We start from the raw sequence: 27,712 nt of genomic DNA, 5'->3' as shown, positions 1-27,712 counted from the left end.
AAGGAAATCGCATTATGTAAGCTTTGTATAACTGTACTTTGGCCTATATTAATGGTATCTTTAACTGGATAGTGGGGATATAACTAATCGGATATATATCAAGATAGTTTTTCTACTGTGCTAATAATAATTTACTAGAAATATCTAGAGGAATTTATTTGTATGCTATAAACTTATCTGTACTTTTTAAATGGATAACGGGAGAATGATTATTTGTTTAATTAACAATCATTAATTGTTAATAATTATTTACAAGAGATATACAAGAAGAATGCTTTTAATGTAAAGGTGGACATTACCACTATTGCTTTTGTATTGATAAAGTCAGTATTATCAGGTAGGTATATGTATTGGTAATTTTTCGTCTCATTAAAAAGTTACAAAATGGCTACATATTTTATTCCGGCATGAACGTAATTTATTATGGAGTTATATGGTATGATGTACATTGATAAAATGTTTAAAAAAAGATAAACAAATACTGGCTATTGGCTATAGTTTGATATGGTTACACTGTATTAGGAAGACCATGATATGCGCTTTTTAAGCTCGATATCCGTTAAACTAGATACATCATTATAAGTGAATTAATTGAATAACATTGAGCAGAGCGTCCACACATGAACATTAGTTACCTACAACCTGTAATTACGATTTGATTAATCTCACCTGTCGCGCCATAGATATGCAATTAACAACCTTTATATGTATATTTCATTACATTGACATTGGTTTGTTGATTAGTTGATCACTATCTGGATGCAATTCTGTAATGTAGACTCAAGAAAAAAACTCATTAAAACACTCATATTCAGTATATACCTTCTTTAATTAAAACGTAAACGTTAATTTTTTTCATATACGATGTTTTGCTTGAAAATTAAAACAGCAAAAATGGCGTTTTTAAAATAATCCATACAGTGGATGAGCTTCAGAACAGTATAATGGCAAGCTATCAAAACTGATAATCCACCAATGAAGCGCATGTAATATTATCGTTACCACAAGGTTCTTAAGGGATCAACCAACTAAATAAAAAAAGACCTTCGAAATGGCCCCTGTGCATATGGAATGGCCCCTGTGTATACAAGATTGAGCCCAGGATAGAATTTTAACCCGGCCGCTGATTAGCTGGCTAATTATGAATTTCAAAAGTAAAAATGTTTTCTGACAGGTAATTATTCCTAGATAACCATGATATGAATTTGGAAATTCATATTGAGATTTAGGTTCAAAATATCAACTTTGATAATGAATAGGTAAAAGCATTAGAATTTCAGGATTTGTTTGTGCAAAATGCGCCTGATTTCAATAAAGTTACCCTGGTTGGAGTTTGAGCAGAAGGACCCAAACTTTTTTTTCTATTTAGTGTTATATGAGAACCTAGACTTTAATTATAGAACACAATAGCTAACTAATATTTCTTTGTTTTAATAATACAGCACAAAACTTTAACAAAGTTTAACACTGTGGTCTATGTAAAATTATTTAGTTGGTTGCTCTCTATATTAACACTTATACATTATATTAATAAAGACTTATGCACTTAAGAAAAATACGTAAATAAGTTATAACATTAATATTTTATTAATATTTTCAAATTATTTAAACCATTATTGTATCATTGTATTTTGTGAGAAACATGGATCAGTGCTATTTCATGCAATGAGTTATCGTGTGTTGGACACGTATTTAACTTTCAAAAATATACTTCGAGACACCATTCTGAAGCACGGAGACATTTCACTCATACTCAGGGGTTTCTTGAATTTGAGACACATATACTGTATATATATATATTTTTTTAACAGGCTATATTCGCGTTCAAGTGAGTGTCCGCGAACTTTTGTACCCGCAATTCAATAGAAAGAATGACAGGTAACATAAAAAATATAGCTTATTCCAGTTAGAAATTGACAAATGTGCGAACATTTACCCTTGCGAATTAGTGTCACAGAGATGATCGCGAAAATTTCTCTCCGCCAAATCAAACAACTTTTGAGACAATAGACTGATAATTGCGTCTCAACCACTTGTACTCAAATGACATGAACATACCCTAAAGAAACAGCTGGAACACACGTTATTACACTATTACTCCTCATAAGCTTCATTATTTAATATTGGCCCACGTAATATGCGAAAGTTCATCCCCGGCGAAAATAGGTTACAGTAAGTATGTATATTACAGAATGTAGCATACAGTATGTAACATACAATATGTGTCATACAATAAACAGCTTCTCATTTCTACACTGTACATGAAATTAAACTGCAAAATATCCATGCAATATTAGGGTATTCGGGTAGTGTAGTGATTATGCCTTACACTTATCCGGCCTGGGTCCAACCCCTAGCACGGACGTTTAAAAATAAGTGATCGCCTGTTGGATCACGTGAGTATTCTCCGCATACTCCAGTTTCCTACCACTCTAAGGCCCCTCGTGCACTTACATCTGAACCATCGAAATTGAATTGTATTAGTAATAACTTATTTTGCAATGGATGTAAAATAAATAAAGTCTATATTTATCCATACAATAAATACTATACACATTTGACACCTTTTTATGTTGAGCTAATCAAACAGATTGTGTACTCCTTTTAGAAGAGCGAAAGCTTCTGTCCAAGACACAGCATCACTTCTCTGTTCATACACATTACTGGCGGACAGTCTCTTTTTGTCTAAAGGAGGTAATACCCTCGGAGTTGAATTCGAAGACTTTGAAACGGAATTCCGTCTTTGTGCAGAGTCATTTTCTTTTTGTTTGAGTGCATTTGCCTTTTGGACCTTTTCAACTTGATCCAGTAATGTAGGCATACTATTGTTCCTTTTCATTTGTTCATTTGGGTATGAACTCCGAACACTTGGGAGATTCGGTTCAGTTTGTCGAGAATAGTTCCGGACCCCGGAACTATGGTGATCATTCACACGAAAGTTTACATGAGGGGACGGAGCTTTTGTCTCCAATGGGGAGGACAGTCCGGAGTTATCCGTTGAGGGATCTTCCAGTGATGAAGATGGCGTCGTAGGTTCGCCAACCTGTACACCATTTGTATATCCAAACTTCATCGGGTAAAGCACAGACGCTGCACGCATCATAGAGTCAGATATCCCCTGCCCTGTGTTCCTCAGAGCAGCGATATTTCTATTCTCTTTCTCTTGAACAATTTCATCTTCCTTCACACCGTGCTTTTCCGCCAGTATGTGTACTAAATCGAAAAGTTTTTTCGTACTTGTCGAATGTTGCAGTTTTATTAAATCTGCAAACGAAACAATTTGTTTCTTTGGTTTCAAAGTCTTTGCTGGACGCCGTTTTCTTTTTATAATGTCCGGTAGTTCAATTATCTTTGAATCAGTCATTGAAACTTCACTAGACTCTCCCCCTGGGTTCTCCGTATTATTCTGCGTTTCCTCCATTAATTCTTTATCGTCATCTGTAACAGATTTCTCATCTACTTCCTCGGTATCCTCATTTATAACAGGTAACGTTATATAGGTTTTGCTATTGCTCTCTTCACCTTTTCTTAATTTCTTTGCACACTTTTTAGATCCCAATTTCGTGTTTTCAATGTCTTCACCAGGGTCCTCCTCCCCATTTTCCACCTCTGTACCGTCCTCCTGTGTTTTCCCCTGTAGATCCTCACCGATACCACTATCAGGAGAACCCTCTTTAACAGGTACTAGCTGATTAACTTCAGTCGGAGTTTGTACCACCAGAACATTAGATATATTATTCATAGCCCTACGATCTCTTTCGAAATCCTCTTTCTCTCTCTGCTTTCTGTCCCGACGGTTCTGCCGCATTCGTCCACGATACTTTACCATGGACTTTTTCAAGCGTTTTTCTTCACGTTGTATGTTATTTATGGTCAGCATCATGTCCTTCCGGTACAGGTTAAGCTGACGCTTGTATTCGACCTCATTTCCGGCGACCCTCGTGACAGTTATCTTATTGACCTCGCTTTGAAGACCAGCAGCACGTGCGTAGGCAGAATGTGCCATGATCACTTCCTGTAAAGACACAACAAAAACAATATATTTATGTTCCTCATATAGAATTGTTAACAAAATCATGATCAAATCTAAACATTTAAACCTAGGCGAAATTTTCCTCCGCATCTGGAACAAAGTATGATGTCATAAATACTACATATGTAGAGAAGAAACAATGACAAAACCACAATTTATCTATTGTTATCAAATAGGAGATAAAAATCACGGAACATCTTACTTACCAAATCCCTAATTACAAAGATGTCTTATCAATATGGAGAATAGAAATAAATCCCGTTTTCATTTTACTGACTTTATGAACTATAGCCACTAACTCGAAAAGTTAGGACTGCCCATACTTCAGTAGTCAGAGCTAATCATAGAATGCGACAGTCTCTGTGTTACGACTACCCCGTTACAGAAATATAATCAATATTTCTCTTAACGGTATATCAAATCTTAAATCACTTAATGATATAGATTACGGTATCTTCACATAGCTCATGTTAGTTCAGAATGCCAAAACGACGTGGATACCTGTAGAAGACTATCAGCAAACATCCATGAGAATCTCCTTCATTATCGCCTAACCGTATGACAACAAGCTACAGGCCTGTCACAATACCAACTGATTTCAACAGTGAAGCAAATATACCTGCAGATGAAAGGAGGGCCCGAGTTTATTCATCATTATAATGTTAAAGGACGGTATTCACTGTAGTCTACATATACGCCGGAGGTCCCTTTAAATACTGAAGAGTATATAAACAGGTGAACGTCTCTAATATTCATGTTTGATGAGAAAATTAACGACGGCAGAATTGCTTGCTTCGCTGAACTCGTACCGCTTCCTACTGATGTGGGTATACCTCATACTGGGACAACTGTGCTGTTACGGAGGATTAACACATTAACACGGCTTCAGCATCATTAAATCCTCTCAAGATCGATAATATGGTATTCATACAACTTTCTCCTAATCGATTGGTATATGTAAAGAGTATAAAAACGAGATGCATTAGTTAGCATTATGTATGATCAAAGGTATCCAGTAACTTTTAGATAAATGGTATTTGAAGGTTATGTGTTACTTCTTAAACATGTAATACGTATAGCCACTCAATCAAGATTATTACGGTAGCATAAATCGCCATTTTGCTGATCAATACTAGTAAATCTTATTAGTTTTCTAACAATCTATCCACATTTGTTTGGCTTTCGATTTTATGTCGCATCATCATGGGGTAACGGATAGATTTCAGAGTTCCCCACGGAAAATAAACCGAACTACGCAAGTTTTCTGAAGTTGCTTTATGTGATTTAGAGGTAACCTAGTGGCAGAATAAATAAAATACCTTAAGCACTTAGCCACTGGCGCTTGCAGGTGGATGGCTATTTGTAGAATGTCGGACACCTTAACCACTCGGTCCCCCTTATACAGACGTGGAGGGCTAGTGGTAGAATGTCAGACACCTTAAAGGTAGGTTTCGCCCAATGAAATATAAAGTTTACGAAATTGAAACTTATCCTGTACATAGATATAATCTTCAGATCATTTTCGATGCATACATCGAACAATATGGGTGGTCAGTTGCCTAGCTTGACCAGGAAACTACTCATCTAAAATAGAGCGAAGTCAATGCAAGCTTTTCATAGAACATGACGTATCTTTTTTTCCAAAACGAGGCCGCATCAACAAACGGAGGCGTGCAACAAATTGTCAGATAGAACTGACAGTCTTGCCACGGCATGCTTAGTAAAAACACAGCAACAAATCGAAGTAGATGGATTGTTTATACATGTCACACTTGTTTCCTCTATTGCTACATTTCCATCACTGAGCTTCATTCCTTAGAGATATCCTAGCGTGCTATCGATTCCATTCCATTCTAATTTCCTACTCGTTGATGCCAATTTGATACATGTTTTCCTCACACGCTTTCGTTCAGCCATTTTGTTTACTTTTAGTGCGTAAAAATGCGCATGCGCGGAACTTTGATATCACAATTCATCGCAGCTTCATTTGCATACAATCCTGTCAGCCTGACGATCGTAATAAATCAAGGATTTAGTTCAATTGTGTATTCCAGACACATTTGTACAATCTCATACGTATTAAGATATTAAATTGAGGTATCTTTAATAGTTTTTTTCAAATTTTAAATTTTTTTTTTGTAAAATCCGATTAACGGAAGGTTTATCGGATTTTACAAAAAACATTTATTTGGTTTGGCGAAACCTACCTTTAACCATACGGCCCCCATTATACAGACGTGGAGGGCTAGTGGTAGAATGTCGGACATCTTAACCATTCGGCCCTCCTTATACAAACGTGGAGGACTAGTGGTAGAATGAAGGACTCCTTAACTACTCGTTCCCATTATACAGACATGGTGGGCTAAAGGTAGAATATCGGACATCTTAACATCTTGGGCCTCCTTATACAGACGTGGAGGGCTAGTGGTAGAATGTCAGACACCTTAACCATTCGGTCCCCCTTATGATGACGTGGAGGGCTAGTGGTAGAATGTCGGACATCTTAACATCTTGGGCCTCCTTATACAGGCGTGGAGGGCTAGTGGTAGAATGTCGGACACCTTAACCACTCGGTCCCCCTTATGATGACGTAGAGGGCTAGTGGTAGAATGTCGGACATCTTAACATCTTGGGCCTCCTTATACAGGCGTGGAGGGCTAGTGGTAGAATGTCGGACATCTTAACCACTCGGCCCCCTTATACAAACGTGGAGGGCTAGTGGTAGAATGTCGGACATCTTAACCACTCGGTCCCCCTTATACAGACGTGGAGGGCTAGTGGTAGAATGTCGGACACCTTAACCACTCGGTCCCCCTTATACAGACGTGGAGGGCTAGTGGTAGAATGTCGGACACCTTAACCACTCGGCCCCCTTATACAGACGTGGAGGGCTAGTGGTAGAATGTTGGACACCTTAACCATTCGGTCCCCCTTATACAGACGTGGAGGGCTAGTGGTAGAATGTCGGACACCTTAACCATTCGGTCCCCCTTATACAGACGTGGAGGGCTAGTGGTAGAATGTCGGACATCTTAACCACTCGGTCCCCCTTATACAGACGTGGAGGGCTAGTGGTAGAATGTCGGACACCTTAACCACTCGGTCCCCCTTATACAGACGTGGAGGGCTAGTGGTAGAATGTCGGACATCTTAACCATTCGGTCCCCCTTATACAGACGTGGAGGGCTAGTGGTAGAATGTCAGATTCCTTAACCACTCGTCCCCCGCCCCCTTATCCAGACGTGGAGGGCAAGTGGTAGAATGTCGGACACATTAACCACTCAGTTCCTGTTACATGGAGGTTGAAGGCTGTGGTATGATATCATACCCCTTAACCACTACGCCTTCGTCATTCGTTGTAGCTAGTGGAAGAATCTCAATCAGTATGCAACAAATCTTTCTTATTTGTATCGGCATTACATGTTCTAAACCAAGCGTACTCACTATATATGTATTATGCTTAATACTAATTAAATTGAAAAAAAGTAGACCCCATAATATCCGAATACATTAATTCAACCTCGCAGTATGTACATTTGTATTTGAAATAGTTCAAAAATGCATTCACTTGAAACCGTTTGTTTTAGCCCATTGTTTCTGATGGTGTATCTTTATATATTATATACCTGATGCTTTATCATGATGCGTTGTGTTTGAAATTAGAAATTAAGCAATTGTTCAGTCATACGATTTCAAATGCTTATCATATAGTCCCAAATATGCTATTCTTGATCATTTAAGACAATCTATTAAGGATGTAACAGGCCTAATTTGTGCATAGTCACACGGTCCCTTCTACCTTCGCTCTAGGGGGGAATTCCCGTTAGCTCAGTCGGTAAAGCGACGGACCAGTAAGTCCTGAGTCGAGGTTCGAGCCCGGATGGCGACACACTACTTTCACCTTGTAACAAGGATCTTCAGCGGTAGTATTACGGTCATTCAGGTAACAGTAATTTAATACTTTTGACCTCGGTGGGTAGTTCTAAAAGGTTATTTGACAAGCAAAGAGTGAGATTTACAACAGTCTGATTGGCAAAAAGGTACATGTATATACAAGTTCTATTTTAACTATAATGGGTTTAAATTTTAAAAATGTTGAGACTTTTATACTAAATTAGCATGTATTACTATTGTTAACTTATAATAAAAAATTCTTGATTCTTTAATTACCCTTAATGATATCCATATTGAGTGGTACTTGGTCGTAATAATTACTTAGGAATAGACAATAAGATAATTAAACATAGCCTGGATTCAGATCGGTCATGAATCTATTTAATTGATGAGAAACCAAGTAGACTCAATAAAAAGTCTATGATACTCGGATCAATATGCCTAACATAACATGAATTTTCATACCTCATCGGTACATATACCACGGGTTCTATGCATTAGTGAAGTGATTTAAATTTCAAATAGGTGTGATGTTAATTACAGATAACATTTATGAGGAAATAATAATCAACAGTTTTAGGAAATTATCTCCTTAATTAACAAATGAAATTCAAATTAAAAGACTTTAAAATAAATAATAGCACGACTTGATTTTTTTTTGCGAAATGTGAGTTTTCTTTTTTCTATTTTTGTTTTCGATTACAAAATTTAAAAGCATTTGAAAACTTATATTGAACCACAAAATTGTACTAATTTATATCCGCGTTGAAAAAACATAACTTATAATTTTTCGCATTTGCACTAAAATAACTGTCTTTACAGTGAAAATTTGCGATACCTTTTACACACACTACATTGTATAGTTGTTTTTTTAACTAATATCATGACTATGTATATTGTGAATATACTATGTCATTTGAAACCTTTCTGTCGTAGATGAATGATATAGTCGTGTATTATTATATGAAGTATGGTCATGGATGTAATTCATATCCACCATTTTTCAAGTTTTATTATTCGATCCTCTAAATCATGGTGATATAACGGTTAAGGAATCGTATGATGATACAACCCCTTGGTTGAAAGCCTACCTTAGCGACAGCAATGTCAAAAGAGCCCACCACTCGAGTCGTCCCATCACGACATCGCTTCTTCTCGATTTCTAATATCACCATTTTGTTTCAAGGAACAAAATACTTCCTTAGCATAAATCAATTCCAATAGTATCGTATTGTAGAACAGTATTGTCGATATATCCTTTCACTTTTTTTGCTGTAAGTCCTCTTTTGGTTATGCTGCTTTCCAAGACGTATGTTGAGATGTAATAATACATAAATTAGTTAATTTTCCGCAATTAAGCAAATGTCCGAACTTGCTGCATTCATGCTGCATTTCTAAATTATCCGCGTTTCATTATTAATTATCAGCTTTGATAAGACACGTCCCTAGTTCTGTGATTTTGTAACCGAAATCAATATTAGATTCGATATAATTAAAGCTCAAAGCTGCTTAGTCTTAACTAAACTGTTTCCTGATAACGAAATTGTGTAAATAAATGAGGTTGTCAGGCAATGTTGTTGCTGTAATTATTAAATCACTTGTTTAAAATCCGTCTGGCAGAAAAGTCTTAGAATGTCACAATACGTCTACCTTCAAAAGACAGTTGCTTAGGAAAAGTCCACGACAGCGGATTAATTCCAGGTGTAAACCTCATCATCTTCTCTAAAACTGCGTAAGATATATTTTGAAACGTTTCGTTTCCAAATCCAATGTATGCACACAGTCTATCACTATGGACAATTCACGAGATGAGTAAAATACACTTGACGTTTTATGTAAGACTCCAGGCAACTTTCACTCGTTTGTAATGTTAAACAAAACATTTGAATAGAGAAGGTTTTTTGTGTCTGTTAACATAACAGATTATGCCAATAAATTAACTGAGCTTCATGCGATCATTGCTGGACCATCTCCTGGCAATCTGAGGTATCTAAGTTATCGTTTCCAGTAACGTACACAAATATAAGACATTCCGAATTGTCATTTCTGCTTGTAAGAGTCGCACGTGACCCCTCCCATGTTTGGTGCCTAACACGCTCTTCAGCTCAGCATGTTTGTATCAACGCGAGCATTCAGAGTTATAATGTGATGAATACAGTTGGACTGTTGGAAGGCCCTAACACCACCTACTTCACTAACGGATCACTTGAGTTCAATAGTTAAACATTGACTCGAGATATAGAACGATTCATGCTGGTCATATTCACATCTTCTTCGTGTCTGGTTAGTTTGAAATATCTCTTATTGGAAAAATAAAGTAATAAAACCCTCCATTTGTTTTAAGGAAGTATAGTACAAAATCCAAGCATCAGAAAAATGAAAAGGGCAAACTGTGCCATTCGAAAAAAATATATAATCATGATGGATGGGGATTTTATTTGACATACAAATGCCATTTAAGCTTTTCAGTGTGTACTCTCGTGTTAAAGACAGGTTAGGTGTCCCGCTATGTTACTCAGGGAGCAAGGAAAAACGAATGTCAACAAATCAAGTCCTCAAGTACCCGACACCTTAATGAAGATATACCGTGTGGTGTGTCATCTTCAGTATGACGCCTATCTCCTCACCAACGCTATACATATCTCTCTTCAAACATTAACATTAAGTCCACAGGCGTCCATTTTCTTATACGATTTCATTTATTTAATGGAAATAAACCAAACACCAGAAAGAAGCTAATGAATAATGCCGTTCCAATTAGCTAAATACACAAAGGAAAATACGAGAGGGTTGGACTAAGTGAAATTGTCAAATAATATTAATAAAAGTAGTGTTTGATTATCAACATAGGGGGTTGGGTTTCTGAATGTCACTTCGTGCAGCGCTGACATGCGGTATAAACGGTATTTGATAACGATGTTTAAATATGTGTACGAACCTGAACATCAAAGAGATGAAATGAAATTGTACTGTTATAAACGGGATATAATGTACTTGTACCATAAATACAATTGACAAACGGAAAACAATTAAGGTCAAAGTACTTATGAAAAGAAAAAAAAAATACGTGAAATACGACACAGCGGAAAAACAAAAAAAAACCTACGTTAGCATATTCCCTCACACAACATGACAAGACAAACCTTCCGGTTTCTCATCATGTTAAATAAGAGATATAGACATGTATTAACAATGTTTAATGAGTCAAAACGCTATTATGCGTATGCTCGCGGTGACTTGTTTTCGCGGTGACTTGATTTCGCAGTGACTTGTAATCGCGGTGACTTGTATTCGCAGTGACTTATTTTCGCGTTGACTTGTTTTGATGGTGACTTATTTTCGCGATGACTTATTTTCGCGGTGACTTGATTTCGCGTTTTCTTGCTAAACAACTTTTCCGCGGTTTTCTAATTTCGCGATTTACAGGTGAGCGCTCTATTGTACGTGTAGCTAAATCTATTTTGTAGCGAGTAATTTTTGCGGATCTTATCGATCGCGAGATACGCGAAACTAAATCTTTAACAGAAATTCTCAGCATCTTTTGGGGTTATGAAGTCGCAGACAAAAAACGGAAGGACATTCTTCATAGACGCAATACGTCTATGAATTGCGTCTATGAAAAAGAATGTCCGTTCTTTTTTGTCTACGACTTTATAACCCCAAATTATATTGAGAATAATGCTTATAATTTAATTCTGATAACTCAATCAGATACTAATTAGGCATAGTTTCCACAATTTAACTTACTTTTACAATAAAACAAAATAAGTCGTGGCGCATTGATATCTTATCCAATAATTCAGTTTGGCCTTTAAAATTCCCCGGGAAAACGTTTTGTATTTATGACGTCATAATACGTGACGTACAATTCTTTCGGTCTATGGAAAAATATCCTCAAAGATCTAACCAACAGAATTGAGTGTGACATATGAAATTAACTTATTGTACAATATTTGTTTATTCATACTATTCTTTTTTCGAAGTGTCTTCTTTATTTAAAGATGCTCTACCGCCAACAGAGCACAAAAGATATCCATTATTTGAACAATATTTGGTGTTTAGACGTGTAGGTCTATATATATGTCTAACTAAAACAGAAAATGACATAAGCTAATTTATTTTGCTTTCGATGCATGCGCAGTCAGCACTTCATTCCATATCCATATACATATGTATAGGATATAGTGCCATGGAATTAAATGGTGTAATATAAGTAACTTTTGTACCTGAAGAAAAATACTTATTCATCTGCTCCTGTTTTTGACTGAGAAAAAATACCATTTGTCAGCGGTGGAGCATCTTCAACTCTATTGGGAGTTGTAGCATTCGTTGTTTTATGTGGAAAAACTTTGTTGATAAGAATGATATAATTGTAAAATATCTTACATATTAAACTTCAATGACACTTACAAAAGGGGGTTAGCAAACCCGCCAAGGCCTATTACATTACAAATATGACAAATGCAAACGATCGTTGTTATAGTAGCAAACATCAGTTAGTTTAGTTTTCCTTTTCAAATGTTTGGAAGAATCTCCTCATATTTAGCGAACTGATCTAGATGAAATGATACGTTTCTTGACCTAGCGGACAACCATACAAGATATAAGTGTCTCATTGGATATATTAATAGTTATTTACTGTAAGATAGCATCTTAAAGTCGGGATTTCTATATAACAATGGATTGTACATAACACAAAGCTAAAAGTACTACATGTAAATGTTCTTGATTCAAAGCAGTATCTAACATAAAATGACAACGGTGTTAAAACTTTTAAAAAGTTTTCGTATTATCACAACATTTATAATAAAATTACTCAATTACATCACATAAAAGTGATATAATTCTCCGATAATGCTTAGGGTCATCGTTTGTAGTTCATTATTAATCGCTAAATAATGACCAAGCTGTAAGGCTGTACGAGATCTAGTACAGAAACGAAAGTCACGCAAGTCTGTTGAATATGTGCCAACCATGATATCGCTTCTATCCCTTAGTATGTAAACGGGTTAATAAATCAATTGTATCTGTAATGGGTATAATTGTTTAGTTATTGTTTTTCTACGTGTTTCTGCATCGTTTGTTATAACAAGGCCTAGTTTTTTTTCTAAACCTATATCTAATAGTATTATGGACCACCAAGTAATATCCTTAAGTCTCAACCTCTAGTGTTCTCGGTTCTTAATCTATATCTAATAAACATAGCTAAAACATGTATTAAGCTTTTCTAGTTAATTCTATAGTTTTATTTAATACGTCCTTAATTTACTTGTACCTGTTTTCTAGAACAAAAGCAGTATTTTTGTGTGTTGGTCTAAAGCGGTGTCTCGCAAAACCTGAATATAACTTGTCTGATTGACCTTACCTTGGTCAGAGCAGCCTTGGTGTGAGGCGGAATATGCTCGAAGTGACCGACGGGGTTTTCCACAACTTTCCTTTTCCCTCTAAAGTACATCATTTTGGCAATCTTTGTGGTTTTGTCTCGCTCACTCCTGGAATTATCTCTCCCGAATGTTATCACAAAAACTTCAGAATGCACTCTTTAAGATGTATTACCGACGGAATTATGTTACCAATACTTCAAACATAGTCAATTGTTTGAGTATGTCACTCACGAAGAAATGCACCTAAGTTAGCTGATATCAACAGGAGCTCTGTCACACAATTTATGAGAACCTTTCCTATTTCCTTTGCTCATTTATACTTCAACTAAGCACACATTAAGCATTCAAACAAAGGCAGTTATTACACTAGTGAGGAGCACCTCCTCATATCCCCCACCGAGTGACGTCACTTCCCGGGGGGTGTGACGATGAGGCGACAGTAATATGGACCATAGCGCAGACGACTGTGTACTCATACGCAGCTACTGAAAACAAGGGCCGCCTATTTCAGATATTTTAGAACGGTTTGTTAACATCAATCGTTTAATGGCAAACGTAGAATGCGTGGATGCGGAACTAATGCTTAAAACAAATAGGACTTTGTGATAAAGTTGCAATGTAGAAGTAGCGGCGTAAGGAGAGCGAGACGTATTAGTGATGGGCTGCGATACGGGAATGACGACGGTTGGACCTATGACGTATGAACACTGTCGATATTAGACACTTACAGGTGTAAATCATCAGGTATTACATTCTTGATTATCCCGATTAAAGTTTCCCTTTGATCCACTTTCACTAAACTTTTAGTTTGCGGTTGTGTAGATAATTTTTTTTCGTCAGAAAGAAATGGATATTTGATCAAATTTGAGTTACCTGACGTCTGTAACCGACTTTCGGTATGTTTACATACGAAGGGTTGTGGTTTAGTAGATTATTTACTTCTGAGTACTTTAGGAAGTCTGTGGTTACATGACGATTGTCGAGGACTTTCAGTTCATATACGCTAGTTAACGGCGAAGTGAGTAAAAAGAAAATGCATTATTAGTTTTCATAAAAAAACGTTACAAGTGTGGCATTTCCAATGTACGACAGTAAGGTAGTGTATTTACCCACACGTGACGATGTGTACCTAGTTTCACTGTTCATTGACACATGAATGACACGGCTGCGGTAACATATAACAACTTTATTAATATATTGCATTTTTTCCTTATAGGAACAATGTGTTTGTCTACAAATAAAATAATTACTTAATTACAAATAAACAAGCAGAACAATCTTTAGACACTAAAAGTCTAAGGTTTAGTTTTATATTTACGCCCTATGTACAGTAAAGGCCATCTATAGACGGCCTCACCCGTATGTTATAGCTTGCTTGTATAAAGTGCGACGTGTGTGTTTTGGGAGACTGCAGTATATTACTGATATGTTTTCTTTAATAGTGGAACACTAAGATACTGTCAAATATTTAAGGGGATTGTAGAGCACCCAACCTTAACAATGCAGTAAATCATTCGCAGGTCAAGGTCAAGTTGGTAAATTGGATATCTAACACAAGGGTTTGTTGAAGTTTGTTGAAACCGAAATTTATTTCGAAGCAAACAGGATCTTGTATATAATAAATCAACATGATTTAATGTGACTTGGCTTTATATAACGATACACATATTTTAGTGGACGTTCTTCTTGAAAACGAACGACACTGTCATCGCAATCTATCTGTTTTAATTAGTAATTAGTATTGATTAGTAATGTTATCCAAACTTTATCAGTTGCTTAGGGCATGAGAAGAAAACGGTCAAACGCAGATGTTAACAAGGGATATAAAAAGCATTGTTTTGATAAAAAAGGAAAACAATGAAACATATTTCAAATCCATCTAGATCTTATTATCAAATATTTAGTTGTTCTTACAAGCACTTACTAAATGTTTAATGATTCAGGTAAAACTGAAACATGGCCTTAGTATAAACTATACAGGTCTTAAGTGATTATGTTTGAAGAGTCTACAATACAAAGTATAACCTGAATCGAATCCTCATGTTATGTAGATAAAACAGAAATATCAAAGTATACATACTTTAAACCCGCGCGCCGGTTGTATAATGAGAGTATCCTGGGGTAGATTTGCTCTAGGTCTAGAGCATAAAATAGAAACATTATCTAAATTTATCATTATAATTCAATCTACTTCCAAGAAATGCAAAACAATTATTGAATCTTTTTCCCTGTTGTGTTAGCCGATAAGAGGTGACGTTGGAACGTCAAAATCATTTTTAAGCCAATGACAATGTTCGCTACAAGGAGGATTTAATAATTAAGTAACAAAAAGACTTACCATATTGAGCTGCTTTGCTGTCGCCATGACTGATCGTTATTACTGAACAACTTCTTTCCCTTAGGTTCCTCTGTTTTGTCTTCTTCTCAATACAATATCTGTAAACAGAAAAAAACAAGTAAGATAAACAAAGGCATCAAACATTTGGCGATATCTATAAACAATAGTCCCAACATTTCAGTCAATCTTTTAAAGTTATCATTATATGTTTTGTGTATTTAATGGCTTTACAGGATTGGATGATAGCGTACTCAATAAATTGTCTGACGTACAGTCAATATCTTGGAGTGGGGATTTCGAATTCGCAAATTTGGAGTGAATGACTATTTTTAAATGTAATCATAACGAGGTTGAATTACCGCTACACAATCTTGGGTCAAAGGTATTTATGTGCGTTTCATACAGAATTTCTTTTGTTAAATGATAGATAGATGCACCCGAACACTGATTTGTGTCAGCGTAAAATAACGATATTCATCATGAAGCTTCAGTCACAACATTTTCGAAAAGCTATTAGCATGAGTTCAATATATAGTGACGAACCGACTCTGAATGAGCTAATATGAAATAAGAAAATCTAAAGATTTATTATCAATGTAACTGCCATAAGCAATTCGGTAGTGTGTTAATCCTTTCGGTTTCAATGAGTATGTACTGTTACCTAGATATATATTCTTTGCCCAGTGATGTTTCGCCTTGTAATATATCATTATCCGATATAGGTAAATGTTCCAAAGCTATATACGTAGCCCCCGAAGCGTAATTCGTTATGAAAAATCATCATCATATCTTCGCATGATTTGGTGAAGCACGATTAGAGATATTATATAGTATAACATTTTATTCTTATATGACATTTAAAGTCTCAACTCAGGCGAATAAATTGAATATTAATACATTTATTATGATTAAAACACAAATAGGTTAATATAATTTCATGTAAGTCTCAAACGATATTTGAACACACAACAAAAATCATATTCATTGCAAAATAGATGTCGCTGAACACAATTAACGGATTCAATAAAACACACACATAGCTTATAAAAAGAAGTTTAAAAATGTATCCACAAATATGTATTTCAAAATGATACCACAGGCTCCCATTAGCGACAAACAACAGTAAAATATTCAAAAACAAGCTTGATAGGCAAAAGTATTGACAAAATGCATTGTGCTGTGTGCGATTTTTTGAGTTGATGTTGTTGAAATTCCAAATCAAATAGCAACACGATCAAGCAGGCGTAATTAGTGAACTCTATATCCAACCCGAAAGGTATGTAAAAGCAACACAAATTCACCTAGGAGACTCGTTCCTTAGAGAAAGTTACTTCTCAGACAAGTTAGTGCATCTAAAAGTGTAAACTAATGTAATTGTGAAGCTTTACTTCGCAGACGTAGACATTTGCGGACACATCACAGTGAAACCTTCTACTCTATTTCCATTAAAACCTGTCTATTACCGATATCAACGTCTACGTTCAATGCAGACTCAGGCTAAATTGTCCCTTCAAAATTCTAACTGCCTTCACGCGAGCTACTTTATAGCATCCATAAAAAACTATCGCCGTAACAATGAATGTAAGACCTAATTTGTTTTCTTATTTGTTTGGTTGTTATAATAACGGCACGATCAATCGCATTTAGCGGTCTATAAAACTTTTTAGTAGAAGGAAGGTCAGGAAAGGTACGAAGATGAGAGCTTTCCGTAACAACCATAGGAAGGCAAACTTTGTTTCTATCTATAATGTTCGTGTTTACTTGGTAAACCGCTCCACAAGAGATCTATTCTGCTTCTCACGCCAGCGAGAATACAAATTGTTAAAAAGTCTTACCTGTACACATTTAGATCAATTCTCGTGAATAAGTGTCAAAATTGTGTTTTGTTCAATAAAGGTTCACTATCATCGAATATTTCAAAGGCCGAGACACCTGCTTTATCATCCATTCAGACGAGTTAATCACGCAGAGGAAACGAGATATCGTAATGGAGATAATTGACTGAAATGTTACTTCTTATGTATGTAATTAATGAACCATGACGTACATCAAGTCCCCCCTGATAGCGTATTACTACACATTATCAAATGTAATTACGTGAAAGGTATTATATCGAGAAAATTTTAATACACAGTTGTATGTTTTGTATCACATAACCTGCGTGCCTGGTAAAACGTGTTAAATGATTTTAACGATCATGGAATAGCAGACATTACTGGTAATCATCCTATTAAGAAATACCTTATCAACTTGTGGAAAGAATGCTAATTATATTTGATATCATATTTTGAAAAGCTGACAATTAGCAAACACTGCTTACAGCGCGTCACTAATGGTGTCTATAGCATTATCTGTATTACTGGTTATTGTCGCTTTGAAGAAATCTATCAATGGTAAAAATTTCTTTAATATTGAGTGACGCATCATTGATAATTCATATCATTTTGAGATAGTTTTTTTCCTGTATGTCACATTATATGTGGGCACATTTTGATGTCTAGTTCCGATAGATGAAATCGGTTTTATAGCATTTTCTTACTGCACAAACCAGTCAAAAGTAAATTTGTTGTAGCAAAGATTCGAACCTAATTAAACTGTATTAAAATGTATCATTGATATACTAAAACCAAAAATGGAATAAATCTAACAAACTCTAAAGAAATTTAGATATGAGAAGAAAATAAACTTTCATAAACTGTTTATTCAAATACATAAGGGTACGGTTACTTTTACTGTTCTGGATTGTCTATATCCCCTTCATATAAGGTCCTCTTTTCGTGATCATGGACGGGTCGTTGATCATTTTAATATATTTATGTATGTACAATTGACTTGAGTGAAATAAGTATACATTTTATAAGTGGATTTAATTTTCCATTATATCATCGTAGTAAATCACATGACATCTGGATTAATTCATATTATTTAACATATAAGCTTCAAATTATAAACGTATATAGCTAAATGGTATATATAATGTAACTGTATATGCATTTGGATAAAAAATTATTTTATAATAATAATAAACACGTAACTTTGTCCTACCTGTTTGTCTATAAACACTCCTGATAAAATACGAAAGAAAATTCCATTGTTATCACAGGTAAAATACAGGAAACCCTTCCTAGTGTTCCCTTTGTGTACAAATGAGAAAACGCTACACTACACAATGTTTTAGTAACAAACCAACACAATTGGGTGGCACACATTAAAATCACTGGATCAATTTCCGAAATGTTATCCCTTACAGTTGATATATTTCTAAATTAATATCACATTACACACGAAAGTCTTGATTTGTTTACACCGAGTCATCAGGTGCCGTGACTCAAAAATTACGATTTCATTGTTTGAGCTGAAGTGCAGTTCAATGATTCCATAAATATCCAATGTTTCATCAGGCGAAAGTTGACAAACAATGCCGAGAAGGCACAACACGGAATCACCCGGATCAGACCCAAAACAGGTTAATGTACGTGTTGCGTGGCATGCGCAGCGTCGTACCCAGGTTGCAGCGGTACATGTGACGTCATAGACTATTGTTGAAGTTCAAAGTGTAACCGCGTCCTCCCATATACTGTAATGGATATCGATAAGGTCGATAGAAGATAAGTCAGAGTCAGCTGTCGACTAATGTCGTCTGCCGACGGAGAAATGAACCCTGATATTGTCAGTCGAGTATATGTCAGGTAAATTTCTCGTTAAGTTGTTTATTTCACCCTTGAATCATTAAATGTCTCTCGGCATTACTAACAAAACATCATTACCGATTCAAACTATTTTACATATCAATTTATGCAATTGCAGCTTACATAACGACTCGCTGATTTAGTTGAATAACTTACGAGAAAAAAAAAGAAAACTGACTAGACAGCACCTATCCTTAAAGAATGGTTATAAGATATGTGAAGAGAACTTTATTTTTATATGGCAATATTTGCTGTCTTTCAAAACTGTAAATACAAAATTCTATTAAGCTAATGTTTGTAAATCACATCAGAAAGGAGCATATTATCTTTAGGAATATCAAATATAACATGCAATTTAAGACCTTTTAATGGTGACAAAGGTAAATATTGGATTTTAAATCACACACTCACCATTGTCTTTCTAATACATGTTTGATTTGAGCTAAAAGAAAATATGTGGTCGCTGTATATTGTATGTAATTTATTGAAATATGTTTACACATATTTGTCTTAAAGATGGTTAAGGAGCTAAACATTTAAAAAGAGACTTTTATATTGTTTTACAGAAATATGTTTGTGTTTATGCTTAGTTTGAAAATGTTTAGTATATAAAAGGGTATTCCTTGGGATTTCTTTACAGACGTTTTCATTTTCTTAGACCAGCGTTTCGTGTAACGACTAGTGTAATTAATCCATGTAAATTTTTCTGACCACAACTTCCTGTAGTAATTTAAAACTTCAATGGTTAAACAGGGACCAAATCACCAAAACAATCGACTGTTAACCTGTACTAAGCGAATTGATATGATAAACAAATTCAAGTATTAATTTAATACATGACTAAAGTGAATGAAAATTTTAACGTTTTACAGTAAATAGCTGTAGACATACAATGAACATTATCACTAGACCTCGGAGAACATAATATGACGTCAGATGTACTTCGAGACCCCAAATGTATAATGTTTAACTATTTGATATGAAAGTTGATAAAGTAGCGCATCAAGATATGTTAAGGTACGCAAATAATGGTGAAAAAAACCCAAGAGGGGATGGTTTTTATGTCAAAATAATTTTCCATAACATATAAGTTTATTAGTGTACCAGAGATGAAGAACTCCTATGGTAGTTGTGACCATCCATCGACAAATCTGAGGATAATTGCGTTAATATGACCTGTATATTAGATTATGTACATTAGTGCAATCCCCCTCCTTTAAATTTTACGTAACATTACAACGATCCTAGTCAACAGCTTTAATCAATACCGCGAAACATAACGAGAAAATGTCACCTGCAGGATTCGTTTATCGATCCATTCTATTTCCTGTTTTGGTCTGGCCAAAGGTGAAGATCTTCCATTAGACATTCATACCGTTTCTGGATCTGTTGTCTGATCTCACCATCAACATTGTCCAGACAAAAGACTTTAATGCGCGATCCATGTAAATGTATATATTTCGGAGAAGACGGGTTGGCATGGTGCCAATTTATATAGAAATAATAGTCTATATATAGCTCGATTGTCTCATTTATTTGTACATTAATTAATGAAGGGTTTCCATGAAGTGTCTTAATGATCAGGAAAAACCCTTCTGCCTGCAGTATCTATCAGCAAATAATATTTTAAGTGCATTTACTGGTTAATTTTTTAACTTTTCCACAAACATATCCTTTTAAATATATTGTATCTAAATTAGAATCCAGGTTTTGGAAATAACAGCACACTAACCACAATAGTTTTTGCCCTTCTAAAGTAGCAAACGCTCACAAGTTTTGATTCAACTTTGATAAATCTTCCCTTATCCGTAGACAACAACCTAATGTGAAAGAGGGAAAGAGAGTAAAAAATCACTTGTTCAGAAACCTGTTTCAAGGTACATAGGAAATATCAGAAAGATCCTTTTTAGCAGAAACAATCTTGAGCAATCCACATACAAGATGGCTATCTTTCGGCCATTGTTTTTGTATTTGTGTTAATGAACGAAATGAACCAATTTCATCACTTACTTGGTATATCTAATGGTTGTTTGTCGATTGGCTATATAAAGAAGTTACTGTTTCTTTTGGTTTGTGTTAACAAATCATGAATCATCAAATTCCTTGATGTCTAGTATTCTGGAGTGGCTGTTGATTCTCATTCAATTTGTTATGGATTTCTAGTTTTAAATTCCTGGATAACCTAAACACATTTAAATGTCGTAAGAATGTGTATACTTTAGAGTAACCTCTGATCGATCTGCAAGAGAAAACGTTGATAAGCACGTACTTTCTGTCGATATGACAATCATCCGGCCTGTTATAGCCTCGACAACACCTAGGATGTACCTGTGGAATTAACCTGTGTCTGCTCTCGTCCTACTGTATTCCACACGAGAGTACCAGAGGGTCAGATTTGGAAACTTTGTATCACTCTAGGCGTTACATGAGCGAAATCAAGGCGTTGATAAGTTAACGGCAGTAGAATGCAGATAAAATGCGTGTTTACACAGACAACCAAGGTTTAAATATTGATTTAATGCGCAATAAAAATTCTATTCTGCAGAGAGAATATTAAACGAATCTTCCCAAAGGCTAGCCGCATTTTATGTCAAACGGTTGTTTTAAATGATGCGTCTATAAATGTGCCATCACCTGTGAAAATAGTATTAGGTATCATATCACTGGTTTTTCATATAACAAACGTCATATAAAAACGTATACACTAAATAAGAAAACAATTTATTATATAGATGAAATGCCAGCACAAGATGAACAGAAAGCTTATTTGTTATCAAAAAGAGAAATGTGAATGTCACGTCTTGGCCTCAAAAGTAAAATCCATCTTGAATATCCAAGATTTTGCTTTCTGATTTTTACGGTAAAATGCACTATGAACAGGCTTTGTTAGGGATAAAATCCAGAGCTCCCAGGAGTAAAACCATAGAGACCAGTATCAGACAAATGTATCACGTGAGATGGAGGGCTGCTGAACGCCTGAACCACTATGCTAATGCAATCCTTGAGAAAATAATAATGTGCCAGGCAGGAAAAAGTAAACGCAATAAAAAAGCAGTCTGAGATAGAGAAAATGTACTCCTGGTTTTTCCGAGTATCTACTGATAATAAAAACTACCATATTAATGTGGGACAAGAGGTTGAAGACAAAGTTTCAATAGATCACAAGACATGACAAAATTAGTACTACTTACTGGAGTTCGAATGTTACCTCCGACATGTACGGTCCGTTAACGTCTGTAAGGTATATATAGGTAAAGCTTCAACGGTTGTAAAAGTAGCAATATCTTCAGACAATTTGATAAACAGGAAATGTGATTTTACTACTGCGTACATTTGGTAAACAATAACAATGACGTTTGTGACAAAAGTATGGTCGACTTCTGTTAAATCAGTGGCTAACACTTGTAAAGCCAATATTTGAAACAAGAAACATATCAAAATGATTTATTGTTTTATTTTTGATGACTTTTATGTCATTTAATGTTTTTTGTACAATGGTTTGTTAACTGATTAGTTGATGATGATTGACAAATTTCTTTTTAAGCTGGTGACATTTCTGGTAGGACTTCGCTAAAACTATTTACAACAATGTGATTTTTTATGTGACGTAAGTATTGCGCTATAACGCATGAACATGGATTGGAATCAGACCCAAATTGACCACAATTATCACGTACTCCACACCACAAACGGAACGAGTATACAGCATACTGACAGTTTTATTTGTATGACGTTCCTGATAAACATATAAAACTTACCTTTTCCAAACAGCAGTTATAAATTCACATTACCCCGTTCGTGTGTGTATGTCTTTTATTCCTAAATACTTGACTCTAACGATTTCGTCTCAACTAACATGATATATAAACTTTATACACTAACGCATGTTTTGTCATAAATCAATTTCTTGTCAAAAAACTAAAACTAAAAAGAATCCTTAAGGTATTTATAACAGTTATTTTTTCTTTATTTATTTTCTCTCTCCGACAACGTTCTGTACACAACATTGAATTACGCCAGGATCGGTTATAAATTGATAATATATAATCTTACAGATTAGAGGCATTTGGATGCGACAGGAAAAATGCAAAATAGATTGAATAAGTAAGTCCATGTCTAGATAAAACTGTCTGCTTTTAATGCAGCTAATACTAAACGATGCTCATAGCTTACATCGCTCATAAAAAGATTAAACTGTCTAGTTGTCTAGTTCCCTCGTAAGATTAATCTTCCATTTGTTTCTATTTGTACCTTCAAAGAAAAAATTTTTCATAAAAAGATAAAATTAAACAATTAGTAGCTTTAATACATTATAGGATAAATCTTGTATTAATATTAATATTCATATCAAAGCATAAAAAAGGCATTTTCTACATAACTAGGTCTAGTTATGTGCATTTATAAAGTTGATGATCATATAGCAATGGCGAGGAAGAGAGGATTGCATTCTATAAATATGGTGATTACATTACTGCCGTAATTTCCTGTGCATTGCCCACGGTCTATAAATGTTTAGAAATTATTTCATTTTTCATTATCTTATTTGTCGGAACGAATATTTGGACAATGCTCATCCTCGATATTCCATGGGTTATTTTCACTGTCGATATGGTGATCCCTGGACAATGTTATAGCAAAACTGAAGGCTTTGTGTGCGACAACAGGTAGTTTGGTCCTTTGATATACATCAAAAGAACCAGATAATGATACACTGCATGGTTTTGAAGTTAGACATCACTCTCAGTAATTTTTAAAGGATATCTTTGTAGCCATGGAATTGGTAAGTTTTTTTCTTTCTGGAAATGGTTTCATGTTTACTATGACATAAGGCATTGGTGATAATGGCAGTGATTCAAACCTCTGAGTTTCCACTATGAAGATATCAACTAAATGTTTTAATTGTCGCGATCATATAATCCTAAGAATCGTAGGAAATTGTAGAATTATAAACCTTTTTATAGTAAGTTCAGTTATATTCATATAATTTTGCTTGTTACGAGCATTTTCATTGGATTAAAAATTTACTTTATCAGCCCATAAAGGAAAAAATGGCGTCGCCGTTTGTAACTTTGCTTCTGATTGGCTGAGATGACGGCGTAATGATTTCATAGACAAAAAAGTCCCAAAATGAATTTTGAATATTGAAGAGATTATCTTTAGTAAATTGAATTATAAGGATTAATTTGAATAGATTTTTTATGTTATGGAGATATTACACAAAAATATGAGTGTACTTTCATCGGTTTATTTAGAGTACACTCAGATTTTTGTGTTATATCTCCATAACATAAAAAATCTATTCAAGTTAATCCTTAAATAAAGCGAAAGTCGCTGACCCGCATAAATAGCCGGCTATATGATAAGTTATGATTTCATTTAAATGAAGTTTCAACAGGAACAATACATAATAACAAAAAATAATAACAAAAAAATAAGCAGAATACAAAACATACAAAATAAAATTTCAGAACATCGTGGGGGTAACTCACGTTAGCAATGAATGAAATACAATCACCTTAAACACAAGCCTTAGAGGTAAATGACTATACATGTGTAAAGGGCAGTGACATTTAAAAATTATATCACTGTTATCTCGCTAGACTAAGTCAGCAGGCTTTATTTCAATCTTCTTTCCTTTATCGGTAAATCGATCCAAATCATATTGAAAATTACACAAGAACGTTTGTGTCATCTCATCCTTGTTTAAGTTAAAGTCAACATCTAAACAATGGGTCGGATTATACTCTCAGTGAACTCAGGCCAATGATAAGACAGGTATTGGTTTACGTTTGGCATCAACGGGTACAGTAAATCCGATTTACGTCGAAAAAATGTGACATAGTTTATAGGGATTTCTTAGTCTCGTCAAACAATATTTCCTTTATTTGGAGGTGAAAAATACGAGAATTGCTGAAAAATAGGTCATTGAAGTACGGTATTTTTTTTTCCTGACTCTAATGTTTGAGAAGTAGAGTCATTGTTCATTGTTATCTATAATGGATTCTCTCTATCAAAGCTTTGCCATTTGACTCTCGGCATGTTTCTGAGTTCCCTGTTTTATTACAAAAGCAGAAATTTCGCTTAAACCAATTATTTTACAAAATATCCAAATGAGTTTTATATGATTTTAAAAACACACAGCGTATTTAAACATTGCCATTAAATGTATTACCATACGATTTACGGTTACCTTTGAAATATGATTACAGTCAATTTACGATTCATGTATAAAATATGTTTACCACTAACAAATGTATACTTCTAAAATCTGATATATGTAAAACATGAATTTGTTTGCAGTAGTTATGTTGATATAAAATTGGAATAATGTATTTAAATTTATTCTAATTTATTTTATTTTAAAAAAATGTCAATTTTTTTTCCATAAAATTCATTATCTATAGAGTAAAAACTGCTAAGATATATAAAGTTTTACAGCGTCAAAAAGCACCATATTTTGAAGTGACAAAGAGTGACTATATATATTTTTAATTACAGAGTAGAACTAAGTATATATCAACACGGTTAGGTGTTTTACATATGAGTAACCTTGAATACATCTCATACAAAAGTATTGTCTAAAATTGTCACAAAAGGTGTCGCGTTAACTATTATTGGTAGCAATTGAATACCGTTATAAATATCGTTTCAAAATTACTTTTTGACGTGATGTGCCATATCAAATAACATGCAATTAAAACGAATCAAGAGCCCTTTGCAACTGTTGACAATTCTAACCCTAATAAAACATAATTAAAGTTCTTATGTAAATATAAAAAGGACTGCTGTTACAATAGAAAACTATCAGAGTTCATATTCTGGCTATATTCACCTCAATATACACGATACACGTTGACGAAAACTCCAATATTATATATTGGAAATATCATGATAGCACTATTCATTTTACTATAAATTTTATATCCATATCTGATATCCAATTGCGTGTATATTTAACTATTTATATTTTTAACTTACTGGAGTTAGACACGTACTTGTAACTCTTGTAAAAACATATAAAAGCACCCCTAAAATGTTATAATGGACTGTTCTAGTCCTATATTTAGAAGAGGTTTAATGTGTCTTTACAGGTGAAAGAGAGTTTATTTTCGATTTAATCCTACCATTTTTATTGTTTTATGATATTGTTAAAAGAAATATTACATAAAGTAATGAGAAAATGTCTAAAATTTGCATCGCCTACCGTAAACGTATTTGATGTGGGCCTGTTACATGAAAAAAAAAAAACATTTCTGTAAGTTTAGATCTTCTATTTTCCAAACCATTCATAACCGAAATTAATATTGTTTTCTATGTACCTACGGCATATTACATAAAGAAGATCTAACTTAGTTATCAGTATAGTGTTTTAGAAAAGTTATTCACCCTGATTGTATGAAATATTATATAATTATATAATGGCAACCAGAACATTTACTTGCAGTAGACTTGCAACATTCGAAACAATTACTGCCCTTGAAACAATTAACAAGGAACGAATAAAGAAAAAATATGAAATATCAAACTTGAAGAAACGCTAAATAGTACGGTTAATAAAGTAGACTTACTTGAGATGGAACTTCGAAGATCGATGACGATGTCAATATTATCACCATTGTAGCTTTTTGGTCAGTTATACATTAGCTTGCCGCTTAAATCTAGACTGGACACATTGGTCAGTTTTACTCAATAGGAGTTAATCTTTAAGTGAAATTGTTTCTTTTAAGATTTATCGGAGTACGCTTTCATTTTCTGTAATCTATGCTTACAGCATAGTGTTATCTGGTAGCGAGTTTCTTAAGATCGATTTAAAAGGGTGTGTACTTAAATGTAATAGTCATACATCATCAGTAAGTCGCGAAAACAACACTTCGGCGATTTTCAAAAGTAATCTAAAAGTTCATTTATCGTTCAATAACATACCACGTGGTCAAACATACACGAAAACATGCGATATGGAACAAAATTGTTACACCGACCGTGAAATCTACGTCAGACTAGGCCTTGATTTATAATCAGTTGACTTTAAAACTGAAATATTCTTTTGTAGTCATATTAAGCATTTTAAATATTTAGTAAGTACTTTTTCTATTACATAGACATGTTTTTCATGGCTTTTTAAACTATCTAAAGTCTGGCATACCATAGGTCATAAATCAGGATATTCCACTCTAAATGTTCTTTATTTGGTACATTAGTAGATTTACTAGATTTAAAACCAATTGACCACTGGTAGTGACCAGTAAATATTTTCTATCGAGTAAAGTTATAATAGTGTCCGTGGAATCTATCAGAATATACCCAAATGTTAATTATTGTTTCTTTTATCATCTTAACAGCTATCATCCTATAACCATGTAGTCATTGATAATTC

The 27,712-nt window shown here is 34.5% G+C and overlaps 1 protein-coding gene across 6 annotated transcripts; it reads right to left on the bottom strand.

Annotated features, from left to right (window-relative positions):
• Nucleotides 1–810: 810 nt before the first annotated feature.
• Nucleotides 811–26,999, bottom strand: LOC138333777 (uncharacterized). 6 transcript variants are annotated; one of them, XM_069282361.1, is made up of 3 exons: nucleotides 26,907–26,999; nucleotides 15,650–15,747; nucleotides 811–4,015 (listed from the first exon to the last, which is right to left on the bottom strand). In XM_069282361.1, the coding sequence occupies exons 2-3, from the start codon at nucleotides 15,674–15,676 to the stop codon at nucleotides 2,579–2,581; spliced, it is 1,464 nt and encodes a 487-aa protein (XP_069138462.1). In that variant the 5' UTR covers nucleotides 15,677–15,747; nucleotides 26,907–26,999; the 3' UTR covers nucleotides 811–2,578. The 6 variants fall into 6 exon arrangements, with proteins under 6 accessions (XP_069138462.1, XP_069138461.1, XP_069138460.1 ...); XM_069282360.1 differs by lacking the exon at nucleotides 26,907–26,999 and adding an exon at nucleotides 22,530–22,588; XM_069282359.1 differs by lacking the exon at nucleotides 26,907–26,999 and adding an exon at nucleotides 18,695–19,374.
• Nucleotides 27,000–27,712: the final 713 nt, after the last annotated feature.

The sequence above is a fragment of the Argopecten irradians genome, chromosome 10 (assembly GCF_041381155.1).
Source record: "Argopecten irradians isolate NY chromosome 10, Ai_NY, whole genome shotgun sequence".
NCBI lineage: Eukaryota > Metazoa > Mollusca > Bivalvia > Pectinida > Pectinidae > Argopecten > Argopecten irradians.
Note: the sequence above shows the minus strand (reverse complement) of the source record. Positions and strands in the feature narration are given on the sequence as shown.